This window comes from Carassius gibelio, chromosome B3, assembly GCF_023724105.1.
Source record: "Carassius gibelio isolate Cgi1373 ecotype wild population from Czech Republic chromosome B3, carGib1.2-hapl.c, whole genome shotgun sequence".
Taxonomy (NCBI): Eukaryota; Metazoa; Chordata; class Actinopteri; order Cypriniformes; family Cyprinidae; genus Carassius; species Carassius gibelio.
In genome coordinates, this window is record NC_068398.1 from 9410171 (window position 1) to 9425837 (window position 15667).

At 35.7% G+C, this 15667-nt stretch overlaps 1 protein-coding gene across 3 annotated transcripts in view; it reads left to right on the top strand.

The window, feature by feature from the left end:
* LOC127952858 (glucagon receptor) overlaps positions 1-12694 on the top strand; it is a 52940-nt gene extending 40246 nt beyond the window's left edge. For all 3 annotated transcript variants that reach the window (XM_052551713.1, XM_052551711.1, XM_052551712.1), the window contains exons 10-14: positions 2823-2892; positions 4357-4445; positions 7094-7241; positions 9168-9209; positions 9296-12694. In XM_052551713.1, coding sequence (XP_052407673.1) covers positions 2823-2892; positions 4357-4445; positions 7094-7241; positions 9168-9209; positions 9296-9640 — 694 coding nt within the window. In that variant the 3' untranslated portion in view covers positions 9641-12694. The remainder of the gene's footprint in view (positions 1-2822; positions 2893-4356; positions 4446-7093; positions 7242-9167; positions 9210-9295) is intronic.
* Positions 12695-15667: the final 2973 nt, after the last annotated feature.

The window sequence follows — 15667 nt, forward strand, 5'->3', positions numbered from 1 at the left end:
CCAAAAGACATTTTATATACAAAATTAGAGTTAAAAATACATGTAACTGTTCTTACATTAAGATGATGGCTGGATATTATTAATGATGTAGGCTACTGAATTAAAACAAATAGGCATTATGAAGTCATGTGACAGTATTCAGTAAAAAATAAGATAGTGTCCCTTTCTGAAAATGTTTCTCCTAATTCTTCATTTTCTTTGAGTGCTGTTGAATGTGTTGTTATTCTTGCTATATACATGGTGTGTTACAAGTGTCCTTGTTACGTGTTGCATGTATTTACTAATAATAGTAAATTATGCCTAATTGCAAGCAGCTTAAACCAAACCCTAATAAGTAGCCCTAGTAAGTACATGTTATTTACTTTTACTTAGTGCTTAATAATTTAAAATGTTAAATACATCTTAAATGTTAAGCATATTGAGACTATATTAACCCTGCAAAGCCAGAAATATACAATAATAGTCAGAAAAATAAACCTTTAGACAAAATATTGAAAAAAATCTCAAATAAAAATGTGCATATGTGATTTGTTTTAATAACACATTTGATGCATAAGCAGGTTTTTATAGCTCATGAAGCATTATATAGAGAGAATATGGACCTAAAAACTTGGAGGAAGAAACCCATCAGCTTTATTCAGATGCCAAAGCTGAGAAAAACAAATGGTCAAAACGTAAGATGAAATTTTGATAGCTTGTAATGTAAATCAATGAGATTTATTAGCAAAAAATAAAATAAAATCAATTGACACAATATTTCACATAGATTTGTATGTCTAGTAGGATCATATTTAACCCTCTGGGGTTCTTCGGTCATTTATGACCCGAATTTTTTTTTTAAAAAAATGTTAAAAATCGTAGCTTCATCGGAATGGTCCGAAACTTGGTGACTTTTTTGGTACTTGGTATATGAACACCCCAAAAAATTGGGGACAGGATTTTAAAAGTCTAAGTGGTCGTAAAAAAAATAGTCACACTCAGGGTCTTCGGGTCAAAAATGACCCGACATAGGAAATGAATGGGAAATTTGCAAAAATATGAAAATACTGAGTTTTTTTGTGTGTACAATCTACAAATCAGCCACGATGCAGAAAAAAAGCATACAACAGTGAAGGGGTGAATCTCTAAAACATCAAGAGTGCAAAACAGACAAAAAAATTCACACACACACACACACACACACACTTATACACACAAAAACACACACAAATGAAAGTATCATTGCAAAAGCTAATTTTGGGAAATGTGTGAAATAAAAGAAATTATTCATCAATGTAAGAAATAAAGTGCACAGCAATAAAAGCATGAGGCTGTAAGCCATCAAGGTTGCAAAATAGACACACTCACTCACACACACACACACACACACACACATAGGGAAATATGAGACTGGTGAAACTGTAACAGAGATATGTGAGAATATGTGAAATAAAATCAATGAATCAAATAAAGGGGAGACATTGGATCCAAAATGCAAAAGTCACACACCATGTCTCTCTCTTGAACACACACACACACACAAACACACACACACAAGCACGTGTGCACGCACGCACGCACACACGCACAAACAGAGTAAGGTCAAAGGATGGAATTCTTCCCTAGTAACCTCCAGGCCTATTCGAGCGACCCAGGCCCAGCGTGACACTTTTTTTATTTTTCTATTTTCCATTTACATGTACTGTTTGAAAATGATTATACGTTTGCTGTTATTTTTGTTTTTTGTTCATAATTGCTGTTGGCAATTTTGAAGAGTTACTGTTCATTGAATTGCAAAAAATAATTTTAATGGAAATGTTTATAATAAAAGGTAAATAAAAATATGTTATGTTTTAAATAATGTAATTTTTTTTATTAAGTTAGAATTAAAACAATGGGTAACAAAATGCTTTCCATTTGTTCTCTTTCTAGTGCAATGTTCAGGTTTGACTGTATTATAAAGTAAAACTGGCACTTGAAATTACCATTTAAATCAACCAAACAAAAAAAAAAAAAAAAACTTGACAAAAATAGTCTTTGAGAATCTGTGATTATATATTAAAATCCACAACCTGAAATAAATAGGCAAATATGTGCAAAAATCACTAGAATTCACAAGCCTTTCTACAGAGAGCTGTACATTCGCTATAGTGGTAAAAATGTGCTATTGCATGATAAAAATGCTTAATTTGTCCACCAGATGGCACCAATCTAATTTCAAAAATTGTTTTCTATAGGCCTTGGCTGTACTTTAAAATAAAATACAGCATTAATAAAAATAAAAATAAAAATACATATATATATAAATTTTCTATTATATTCAATGGGAAAAAATGGATCATAATTATTGCATAAAAATTCATTATTATCATAAAATTCTCTCAAAACACCAAAAAAGAAAGAAAAAATATTATTGAACAAAAATACATTTGATTGATTTTACTGAAAAAAAGTATACCTGAATCCCGGCCTCTGGGTCATTTTTGACCCGAAGGTCCTGAGTGTGACTCATAAATGAAGAACCCCAGAGGGTTAAATGTTTCATTTTATTAACAAAGCTACTTCATTAAAAACATATTAACAAAAAATATATATATTGCAATGCAATACAATGATGATTGAGAGATATACAAATAAATGTTCCTCAAAAGCCTGTTCTATCATATTTGATCACATTTAACATGTATTTAAAAATAAATGAATGGATAATCAAATAAACCTACGGTGCTTCAGTAAACATTGTTTAACTACATTTTGTCTGTATTGAGTATATTTACTGAACATAAGTAGGCCATATATTTGCTCCTTTACAGTGATGCATTTGATCTCTTGTTGTCGATCAGATGCTGGGTGCAGAATATTAACATGGAGTACTGGTGGATTATTCGTTCGCCGATCCTGCTGGCCGTGTTGGTGAGTGAGAGTCTCGATCCTTGATCCCTCATCAGCCTCTCTCAGCTGTACTTATCTGCCCGAGTGTCTCAAATTCAGAGCACTGCTAATGACACTTTACCTCCACCCTTGAAGTCAACATGAATTCAGAATTGCTTTTAAACCTTGATTATCTAGGAGACTGGTGATTTGGACAGTAAAGCGAAGGAAAAAGTGGGAATGAGTTCAGTATACACAAACACAACCACTCCATATACAGTATGTCATGTGCTGATATCACAATTCCCAGTCAATCAATCAATTCACCATCAAACAAGGCCATCACATATATTGTTTTGTCATTGAATATTCACTTTTACTTAGAAATTAATCAGATTATAGTAAACTCTAATGCAGACTCAGCCTTCATATGTTTCCACAGCTTCAGCGACCCATGTTTGAGAAGGAAAGGGTTTAGAAATAAACAGGAGCAATTTTTGCTTTTAATATATATATATATATTTAATATATATTTTTACATACATATACATATATACAAATAAATGCTGTAGAAGTATGTGTCATTGATCATGTTAACTTACTAATGCTAACAAATGAAACCTTATTGTACAGTAGTGTGTAATCAAAAATACAATAATAAATAAATTGGTATGATTAGTCTACATGAAAATGAATGTAAATTCAAAACTAATGTAATTCAGTAATTACATTTTCTGTTCTGCCATTCCAATTTGGCAACCTGTGGCCATTTTCAATTAAAATTCACATTCATGAAATAAAAAAAGCCAATTCTGCCCATTTTGCCCATTCTTTACACCCATACCACACACATAGTAAGAATTGACCCAGGCTTGACTATTTTCTGGCATAATCGAAGGAATGTGAAGAACACAGTAAGGTTAAATATTTCCGTCTATGCACACACCATCAAACCCAATTGGATTGCATCTGGGTCAGCATTAAACACAACATTCAAAACAGTAAGTAATTTCCATTATGCACGAATCATAGCGCCATATGATGTCGACTCTCATTACATCAGGAAGCTACTACACAGAATATGTTTTAGGGTCTACAGCTATGATTTTAAAGAATTACTTTCCCCCTCCTCCAGTGTCTTATTTCCACATGACTGCATTGAAAGGCACAATACTGTGCAAAATTGTCATACATCCATAATGCACACATTGGCTACGAGGTGCAAATGAGAATTTTACAGTGTGACATGATGTTTCTGCATATCTGTCAACATCTCAAGTGTTCCTGTAGTGGGCAGGAATTCCTATGTTTGAATTCTCCCAGGGCTAGACTGTACGAATGCCATTCCCTAACTCCGCCAAGATCGCTGACTTCCTTCCCCCTAGACTCCTTGCTGCCCCAGTCCCTCATTTTGAATAAATTGTTCTGCTGTGAGGAAACAGAGTCAGTTTTGCATAATGGTCTTAACCAGGGCTATTCTCTTTTTTTCTCTCTCTCTCTTTTCAGATTAACTTTTTCATCTTCATACACATCATCAAGATCCTTGTGTCCAAACTGAGGGCGCACCAAATGAGATATTCTGACTACAAACTCCGGTGGGTGTCCTACAGTTAAAGGGTTAGTTCACCCAAAAATGAAATGCCTGGCATCATTTATTCCAGACCTCTGAGTTCCTTTTGCTTCAGTGGAACACAAAATATGTTTTGATGAAACACACAGTGAGCTGTCAATAAATGCATTATAAAAGTAGCCCGTACAAAGTTTAATGAAGTCAAACAATAGCTTTGAGAGAACATTTAAAGGGGTCATGACATGGTTTATTTTATTTTATTATTATGGTCCCCTAGGTGCAATTATAGTATTACTATAGTTAAAAAAAAAAAAAAAAAAAACTTTTAAAATGTAGTGACTTATGACATTTTCCCACCCTGTTTCTCATCCTTTGATTCAAACAGTCTGTTTTTGGGTTGTTTCCCCTTTAAGAGTTCAGTGTTAACGCCCAGTGTTATGATTGGCTAACGACATTTGACGGAAAATTTGCGGATTGAGCGTAACTGTTTAGTAGCGGGTGATGCATTCGAAGCGATGGCTCTTGCAATGATAAAACCTTATATGTTTGAGCCGGAATCAGATGAGGAATCAGAGGAAAATGAACCATCACCACAACAACGAAGACTGGATCAGCCCGTGTCCACATGGAAAGTGAAACTATTTTGAATTAATAAAAAAAAATGTAACCCGATACACTTGAAAAAGGATTATTGTTGCATAATTATTCTATAGCTTAATATGCTAACAGTTTAACATTATTTACCTAATTTCAATGAAATGATAGGGTGTACCGCGGACAAAAATGCATGCACAGGCTATATTTGAAGATGCAGCATTGATAAAGCAACATTTTTAATCTTCTATTACATGTAGGCCTACTAGAAAGGCAACATATTTTGAAGATTCTCTTATACAAATGTGTTTATATTAGCCAGTGATTACAAGTAATATTGTAAATACCCTTAAATGAAAATTCTACATTTTCCCTGACGTCAGGATCTTTCGGCAGTGTATTCAAAGATGTTGTTTGTCCACAGCCAGGAACAGCACATCTGCATGGCATTGTAATTTTCCTGTACACAGACCCACTCACTGTCCGTCGACTAAACACTTGTGAGGCGCGCGGCTCGACAACGATCCGAAATGAGCGTAGTTGTCTTGTGCTGGAGGCGGTCATATGCAAATGGTTGGAACGTCACTTCGCACCGCGCTTTGACGGGATGTCTTCTAATAGCACTTCGTCGAGTTTTCCTTCAGGTGAACAGGTGTGTTATTTCAAACAAACTGCAACATGACAACTAACAAACGAATGTTACAGTATGAATTACTGACTGTGGAAAACATGAAATATTGTAATTAGTAGTTATGTCTTCTTTATTCGTTATATTTTCTGAATAATGTGCATTGTTAGATATAAAAAAAATATTGTAATATAGATTGTAACACAGAAAACTGGCCACTTCAGCGTCTCTTTTGAAATCTTTATCCAGCATTAGCTCTTTCCACCTAGAAAAAGCTTCCCCGACATTAACTCTTGTTTTCTGTAATCTACGGTCACGTTTCCTTTTACGTTCTATTTTTGACTGTTTTGGCGACTATGTTTTCTTCTCCTGTGGCGCAGCATATGTATGGTCCATAATAAGAATGCAATCCAGACTTTTAAACTGCACCTGCGTTTCTGGCTCTGACCGAAAACGTGTTGTGGAAACGCGTTGGCTTAGTACTTTTTGTCCCTCTCTGCTATTATAGTTTTGCAAGATGGCGGAACTACATGGAAGCCTCCGTCGACCTACCCGTCCCATGTATATAAAGATAATAAATTCTTCATTTACGAGGATTAGTTTAAACATTGGCATAGGTATTTGTACACCATTGAGGGCATATTTATGAATAGAAATATTGATTTTAGATAATAAAATACCTAAAAAGTTACTTATTGTCCCTTTAAGCTATGAAACTTGCTGGACGTTTTAATGGTACAAAGACCTCTTATATTCCAAAAGATCAAGGCAAATTTGGTTTCTCATTTCATGACCCCTTTAAATGGTTTGCATCTCAATTGGTCATGAGACATGAAAACCAATTGCATTTCTAACATTGACAGCAATGATGTAATACGGTAATGCGCCATGTCCACTATACTTTAATCATTTGCATGTATTCGTGAAATAGATTTGAGACCTTTTCACTCTGTTCCCCTTAGAATAAAAATCTTGTACTTTAAACTGTAAGTATAGAATAATATTATACCTAAACTACTCTAGAAAGAATGAAAATCAGACAAGTTTGAAGTGACATTGGGGATAGTAAATAATAACAGAATTTTCTGTAACACTTTACTTTAGGGTCCAGTTCTCACTATTCAGTTGCTTATTAGCATGCATATTCCTGGCATATTGGCTGTATATTAGTACTCATAAAACACATATAATTGCCCTATTTGTCTATGTTTTAGATCCCTTAATACCTGTACCTGAACTTAACAACTACCTTACTAACTATTAATAAGCAGCAAAGTAGGAGGTTAATGAGGCAAAAGATGTAGTTTATTGTTAGTCAATTGTGAGAATTGGTCCCCAAACTATACAGTGTGACCAAATTTGTATTTTGGGTGAACTTTGAGCATTTACACAATGTTGTGCATTTGTTTCCAGATTAACTGTCTATCTTTGTGTTTTTCTTCCGATTTAAGGCTTGCCAAGTCAACACTCACCCTGATTCCGTTACTGGGGATCCATTCGGTCCTGTTTTCATTTGTTACTGATGAGTCTACCTCACATGGTGCTCTATCCCTGCGCCTCACAAAGCTATTTATCGACCTATTTTTCAACTCCTTCCAGGTCAGCAAGTCTTAATAACCAAACTCTGAATATTAGATTTGTTTTCATTTCAATTAGTGAAGTTTTAGTGGAACGATGGGACAATGAATTTACTTAATTTCAGTTAATTGGTCTAAACCATTTTCAGAAAACTGAAATGGAATCTAAAAGGCACTCTCAAGTCAATTCAGTTTTGAATGCCGCACAACTCTGACCCTTGTTAGCAGATGCATAACAAGCTCAAAACTGTTCAGAACAAGCTCAGGTATAATAACAAATAAAAAATTGTTATGTTCTTGATATTCCACGCCAAAATCTCCTTAAAAGCCCCATATGCTGCAAATTAGCAATGCATTTTAAATGTCCCTTGATTGGGCAGCAGCTTTGAAAAAAATTAATTGACATTCTGTAGCTTATTTTACAGTGTCAAGACTAATTGTTTTAAGGACGCAGATGCTACAAATTGGCTGACTCACCCTTTGACAAACTGGTAATGACACTCGAGTGGAGCGCAGCTGCAATGTGTCGAATTTTTATCATCTGCCTGGAGGAATTGCCCTGATGAGACTTTTCACATGCGTAAAGATTCAGAGTAAGGGAGAGAACAAGTGAGGCCATAAGGCTTGACTGTTATGTTTCCATCTGTCGACACTTCATCCTTATTGGCTTTTGAATATCTCACTGCAGACAGCACTAAATTGACTCGTTCAAAGTGTCAGGTTTAGCTCATTCGCAAAATAGACTGATTATTACTTTTATAGATTTCTGAGAGCACTTTGTTTTTATTTATGTTTGACAATGAACAACCTGAAAGAGTTTAGCTCAGCTTTTGAAGTAAAATCAACTTTTATGCAAAGAGACTTACAGTACAGTCATGATATACATTTGTGCTCCCTGGGAATTAAACCCATGAACTAGTTGAGCTACAGAAATTGTATGGTATTTCCTGCAGAAAGGAACAGCTTGAATTGCAGATCCAGGGCAGATTATGATGGTTAGTGTTTGTGAGTTTGAAAGTAGGGTCAGAGCTAGAACTTTAGTTATTATTTTGTGATCAACTAAAGATGTTGACCAATGAACAAGACCTACTTGGGTAAATCACGTTGTGTGGTCTAACCTTCTGGTGAATTGATTGATCAAGAAAGTCTTGCCAGCAAAGCCAGTTAAAAAGCCTGGTTGGAAAACAAACATCCTATTGGGACAAGCATCCAAAACACAACATTAACCAGTGATCAGCAAAACTGCGGTGTTTTTCCCAAAAGCATAGTTAGCCATATATGATCACAAGTTCCACTGATCCCAAAGCTATAGTTCAAATAAACGTTCACAAACAGCATTACAAAGTTGTGTGGTTAGCTTGTTGTTAGCATTGCATGGACTAAAATACATAATGCTCTTGAGCAAAATAAGCAGGATTACATGCATTACAGTTTGTATCTGTCATTCCATATATGCCGTTCTAAGTCTTTTTGTTTGTCAAGTGAATAAAGCAGCATTTTGAAGAGTGTGCATGTATGTGTATGTATATGTACTCTAGTAAGACAATGGGGTAAGAGGGAAGCTGTCATTGAATCAAACATCTTTAAATCAAGCAAAACATTGGAGAACAAATGTAGCAAAGTTGTCCTCAGATGCCATGTTCCTTTTTTATGGCAATAATCTGACAGTAATAACATCACAAACGGATTCATTAGCAGAAGTTATTACTCCTGCAAACTATTAATAATGACAGTCCTCTATTGTTAAACCAGTGTAGTTCAAATGACTGTTGAGCAACAAAATTAATAGTTCTTGGAGACAGTCATGACTAACTACATAATTTTGTCAACAATGCATCATACAATGGTAGTTAAGCAACAAGTAGTATGTCATTCTAGGGGAAATGCATCCCTGCACATTTCAACAGCAACTTTTTAATTGCTTATGCATGCTCTGACATATCCACAGGGGCTGCTGGTAGCCATATTATATTGCTTTGTCAACAAGGAGGTAAGTTTGATTCCCTTTTTTAATGTACACAATCTCACAAAGATGGCTCCGTCCTCTAACCATTATGTGCGTCTTTGATTGGTCAGGTTCAGTCTGAGATTCTGAAGAAATGGAGACGTTGGAAGCTTGGGAGGGACATAGAGGAGGAGTACCGTCACACCTACAGCCAGTCCCTTCAAATGAAGAGTGGCAGCATCATGGTCCCTCCTTCCAACCTCTCGCGGCTGCCTGATATCGCTACCACTACCTCCCGGCTCGGCAGTCCAGAAGAGAAGCAGATGCTGGTGTCCCACAGCCAGAATGGTATGGGTACTGGATTGCAGTTCACCTCCACACCACAAGATAGTTCCACCTGCAGTTCGATAACAGAGGACATAGTGATGGTGGACAGAGGAAAGTGTTGTAGCGTTCAACAGGACAGCAACCTGTGAGCTCCAGATGTCTTGAAAAGAAGACCCTTGGGCCAGCCACCCTTGCATCTTCTGGCAGAGTTCCCTGAAGCAAGGAGCAAGAGGCGTGTGAATGTGTACGTGTTTATGTGTGAGTTTGTGAAAGCACTGTCCTCTCTGAAGGACACATGATGGACACGCGTTCATCTCGTTACATGGTGCTCAGTTGACACTGACCCAGTCCTACAGGATCAGCGGTGAGCAGAAGGTGGACAAGATGTTAAAGATTTGCACAAATGTACATGCTAACAACTCAATGATGAAGAACAGAGTCTTACCTCTAGTCTTATATAGCTGTCTGTGATGTTGATGATTTAGTTGAGAAATCCCATTGGGACTGCAGGGTCCAAGAGGAACCATCACAAGAAAACATCTACTGTACAACCAGCGCCTCTGGATGAACGAGAGATTAAGAAAGAGATACATTTAACTGAACTTGTCAAAATGTTGACTAAACCAGGTAATGTATTCCAGAGTGAATAATCTCCATTTAAACCGAAGGACCCCACATGAAAAGGCCAACTTTGACCTGAATTTCCAGTCAGGTTTATGCTAATATGTTCCCGATGGACTAGCAAAGCCAAAAATGGTTAAAGCTGATTGGTCAAGGACATTCTGCTGGTTAAGTAAGCAAAGAAGCCTTGTGGTGACACCGACACACCAGCATTTTTGTTTGCATATATTTTGGAATCAATTTACACTTTTGGGTACATGTAACACGTAAAGCTGTTTTTGTGTAGTTTAATTGCAACCATCTTTGTTTATGTTAGAAATTAATTGCCAAGCTAAGGTATAGATATAGACTGATCAAGTATTGACAGGTATTACCCATGTGCCTTTTTCTGACCCCAATATTAAAACAAAAACAGAAAGATTCACCTTGCAGAGTAAGTGAAGTACAAATCAGTCACCCAATCTTCAGAGGTTAAAGTTGCTTAAAGCAGATTCTGTATAACGAACAGGATCTCAAGCAAACATTAGATGAATGTGCCACTATTAATCACGACGATTTGCTCCCTTGAAGGAAATATGCTTGGTACATTCAAGCATGCAAAATACAGCCATATGTGAAATGCTTTAAAGGGTCTGGGTCAATGCCTTAATTGAGTAGCATGACAGATCTGATTCCCCTGTGTCAGCGGTCAGAGGAGATGACTGTCCACCAGAGATGTTGATATGTTCAAGAGTCAGTATTAGTGAGCAACTGCTTCTTCTCTCGCATACTTCTCATCTCCCAGTAGGCATTCAAATTCTTTGCCATAGAGCTTTGAAAGATGTTCAGGATGTGTAGGAGGAACTGCAAGGACAAAATTAAGAACAAATTGCAACCTAAGACATCGATCAAAATGGTTCTTCACTCAGAGGATGTTTATCATGCTCAGTTCAAGATACGATATGCTATTCAAAAAAATGCGCAACCGCAAGACACTGAAATGAGATTGCAGCGAAGTGTAGAGCTGAAGTAAATAATTTCTATGACATTAGCGCCAGCAAATCTGTTTGTTTGAGTGGCCCAGCTGAGCCATAACAATTACAAAGCGTTTGGGGTGGGACTTTTTGTTTTAACCATAGGGTTAAGGTTTGGTTGGGTAATATTAGCAGTTAAGCGCTGCTGGTAGATGCTGTGACTACACAATTATAGAGGGAGAAATCATATTTCCTCACTGACGACCTTACATGTAGAGTAACTACATTTAAGTTAAATGAGAATACTAACAGATGGGTTTTCTCAATTATTGAAATATAGAAAGTCCCTTATGAAAATAAATGTTGTACACTTTTGTTTAGTGTCACTAATGACGTATAAATTACATACTTCACCTTTAATGACAATGAGCAGCTGATGCCCCATATTGTGGCATTTGTGTGCATTAAGATGCACATTTATATTTTCTTTAGATCATCAAACGCATGATGATAATGATTTTCGCTGATAACTGTTAGGGGCAATTTGCACAGTTTTAATTTATAATTGTTAAATATGTAGATATCGGTAAATGCCTGTTGAGATTTGTCATGACTTTGTTTTGTGGTGTCTGTTATTTGTGCACAAGGTGTGTATTTGGTGCTTGTGTGTGCTTCGTGGAGAGTGAGAGAAACATCTAGGTCCTGGTTAAGTGTTCAGTAAACTAAAAAAGATTAATTACTGACATTTTTTTACCAATTTTGCATTTTGAGTGAGAGATAATTCAGTCCTTCTGTGGTAATTGTGAGACCGTAGTGGCTAATTTATAATAACTGCAGATGAAAGACTCTTTAGTGCTTACAAAGTGCTAAACGTTGCAAAATCCAGTTGGACTTTTTTTTTTCAAAAATGGGAAATACTTCATCGCCACAAGGGATCAAAGATCATGAACTTATTTGTCACGAGGTTGTCTGCCAAAACAAAACCTCCTGTTGAATATTTCAAACAGATTTTCCAAAATTGACATCATGTAATGTTATCCAAGGATGAGAGTAATCGTGGAAGTCGATAAATCATTCATCCATGGGTCTGCCTTCTATTTCCATGTGAGTGTAAGGCCTCTGTTTCTTGCAGCCAAACTGAAGTGATGCCAGATTCTTCAGTGAGGGAGGCAAAGCGTCTGTTATGCTCATCTCTCTGCATTCAAACTTCAGAGCCTCTTGAAATATCTAGAAATGAACCTGCCAAGAGTATCCCAGGAGAACCCGAGCCATGCTTTGAAAGCAGGAGAGATGGAAAGCTGAATCTGTGTAACAGAACATGCATTGGATGAACTGAACCCATTATTTTTAATTATGTGAATGGTGATGTTGCATCAAATTATGGTATTTTAAAACTGTCAAAACTTATATTGATGTATATATAGAAATAGCTTACTCAAATATGAAAAAAAAAAAAAAATCATTAATTTATAATGTTTTTCCGTCCCTGTATTATTTCTTTATCAACAGAAAAGGACAGACCAAAAATTTAAGTCGTTGTGACAATCTTACCTTTTTGCTGTGGCTTTTAAATCTCATGATGGGTGGAAATCAATGATGTCAGATTGTCATAAAATGGGTTTGAACTTTGGTTTGTTTCTCACCTAAATTTGTTCCTGACTTAGTTCAAACATCATGTTGACATATCTTTGGTGCTTTGCAGTACAGATGTCTTTTCTTGATGTCTAATATCTCATTTTAAATGTCATGGAATGATTTGACAAAATTGACAGATCTTTTAAGTTGTCAAGCGAACTGTTCCTTTGAATTCAGTCTGTTGGCGAGAACTCAAAACCATGCTAATTTTTCTAATAATTTTCTTTCAAGAAAAATGTCATAAAATATACTGTTTGCCCCTAAAAAAAGAAAAAAAAAAATTGACTACAGTGTCTTTGGTTGAATGTATTGATTATCTCTTGGTAAGAATTCCCAACTTTATTATTATTATTATTATTATTATTATTATTATTATTATTATTTAATTTATCACAGTGTTTGTGTTTTATAGTAGACCTCAGCTACATTGCAAATGACTGATGCAATATAGACAATCTAGAACACTCCCATTATAATCAAATATAATGTCTACACTTTCTACTCATTGTAATGGGTGTGTTCTAGTTTTGTGTTGTGTAGTTCGCTTGCTATGTAGACGGACTGCTGATATGGTTGGCCAGACATGGAGCCAGAACTGAGAGAGGCCTGCCATGCTATAGATTAAAATATGTGCTTGTGCAATGTCTTTTGATTAATTATGGTATCAAGATGGTGAATAAATAAATTTAATAAATAAAAAAAAAATTTATATAACGTGGTTTGTCTTTATTGGTATGAATTTATACAATATCATTCATACAGTTTCATATGATCTGTTTACAATTCACTGATGGTTAAGTTTAGGGGTGGAGCTCCACACTTTTTTGTTCAGTTTCTTTGTACAAATTCATAAAAACCTTATAAAATATTTTCTCATGAGACTGGGTTGGTTTATACTGTGAATTTTGTCTGAAAGCCTTGATGTTTAAAACTATTTGAAGGTTAGTTCGAAGGTTAAATACCCAAATTTAACAACTACCTTACTAATTAGGAGTTTATTGAGGTGAAAGTTGTAGTTAATAGTAAAAATTGGACTTTAAAACAAAGTATGACCATTTGGGAACACTTTAGATAGGGATCTATTCCCTATTAACTAGTTTCTTTACAGGATGCATATTACATATTAGCATACTGGCTGTTTACCTTTAAAGCAGATATTAATGCACCACCATCTATACAACAATTAATTACTATCAATAAGCAGAAAATTTGAAGTTTGTTGAGGGAAAACTCTTAGAACATATAGCTAGAATATGCACCATGTTCTAATATTCTCAGTACAGCAAGAGTTATAAACCTGACTTAACAAATCCTGCGTTTACACTGCACTGGATTGTTGAGCGGACATTAATCCCTTCGGTGCATTAGCACTTGATTTTCTAATTGGTTTATTTATCTCAATTCTCTCTAAGGCTTTAGGCCAAGCTGCTGCCCTGCCTTTAACATAACAAATCTGTCTGCTTCACCATAGACTTCTCACCTCTGTGACTATTGTCCCCCTGTTAAAGATTGTTGTGCATTGGAAAGAAACATAGTGTGGAAAAAACAGATGTGTAGAGGTGTTGATGCTCTGGGGTAACTTGTGTGCTTGTGCGAGACTGATGCTGGAATAAGACCTGATAAGTGCATAGTTATCACATGCTGCTTTAGATGCTAGCATGAATCATCATTTATCATATCACCACATTGGTCTGCCTCACAGTGTGATTTGTGAATCACTATTAAAGCCTAACAAGGCCAGTGAAATGATTGAAACACACTGTCATCTGGTGTGGTTGGGGAGATCTTGTTTCATAACCATCTAGTGTTTGTTTGCTTCTATCCTGGCAACTGCACTGCTATTCAAGAGTGCTATAAACCAAATGAGGTAGTCTATTATCAAGCCCTTCTTTCCAATGGGCCCTACATCATTTCCACACCATTCATCATGTTTTAGAGTTTGTGGGCAGATGGCACTTGGAACAGAATTGCAGTCGCTTATGTGAACTGTATGCTTGGATGAATGATTTGGTACGTCGTGTCACAAATGTGTTCAAATGTCATTACATTCATAACAGACTAATCACACCACCATAAAAAAGATGAAAGCATTATGTGTGGTATGGAAGAACACAAATATGGGGTCATGACATTGATTTTGTATTTAGCATGCATATTACTACTATATCTACTTTTATTAGTATTTATAAAGACATAAGACACACACACACACACACAAAGATAAAACATATGGGCTCACTGGAAAAATGTGCCTCTCTCTACATTTTGCAAAACTCAAAAAAAGAGAAAAAAGTACCTATTTATAGAAGTCACTGTAGTTTTCCACTGAAATGAACAATAGACAGCACCAAAAACTTTCATTCCTTTTCATGCAAATAATAATTTCGGGTGTAGATTTTCAATTAACAAACACTTATTTTCTTATGGTTGCTTGCACAATCCTTTGATATGAACTCAAAACACTTTTACTATAGTGCATGATTTGTAAATTAAAACATTTAGATATTTGCATGGCATAACCAACTCAATATACATGGATTTTCTAGCATAGTAAACTTGTTTGGTAGCTCACCTGGTACAGCTTTGCACTGCGTATAAATTGTGAAATATGGATCAAGATAAAAGAGCTCAAATCTTGCAATTTTGTTAGTTATATTATAATCCATTACAGTGTACAAAACAATCATCAAAACAAGCGATAGATGGCAATACCAGGATGACAAAATTAAATTATTGTACACATAATATTGATTCGTTTTAATATTATATCAACTGACCAAACACAAGATTTCCACAAACAAGAGCTGTTCCAAGCAATAATATAGAACTGACTTCAGTTGCTTGGATGAGCCTGTGTTATCAGCTTTCACCAGTTGTTTACGGGTAATAGAATACTTTTGGAATGTCGTAACTGACCAATCCGATTCAAGAATTCCACCAAGCAGTGTAATAATTATGCAATGATAA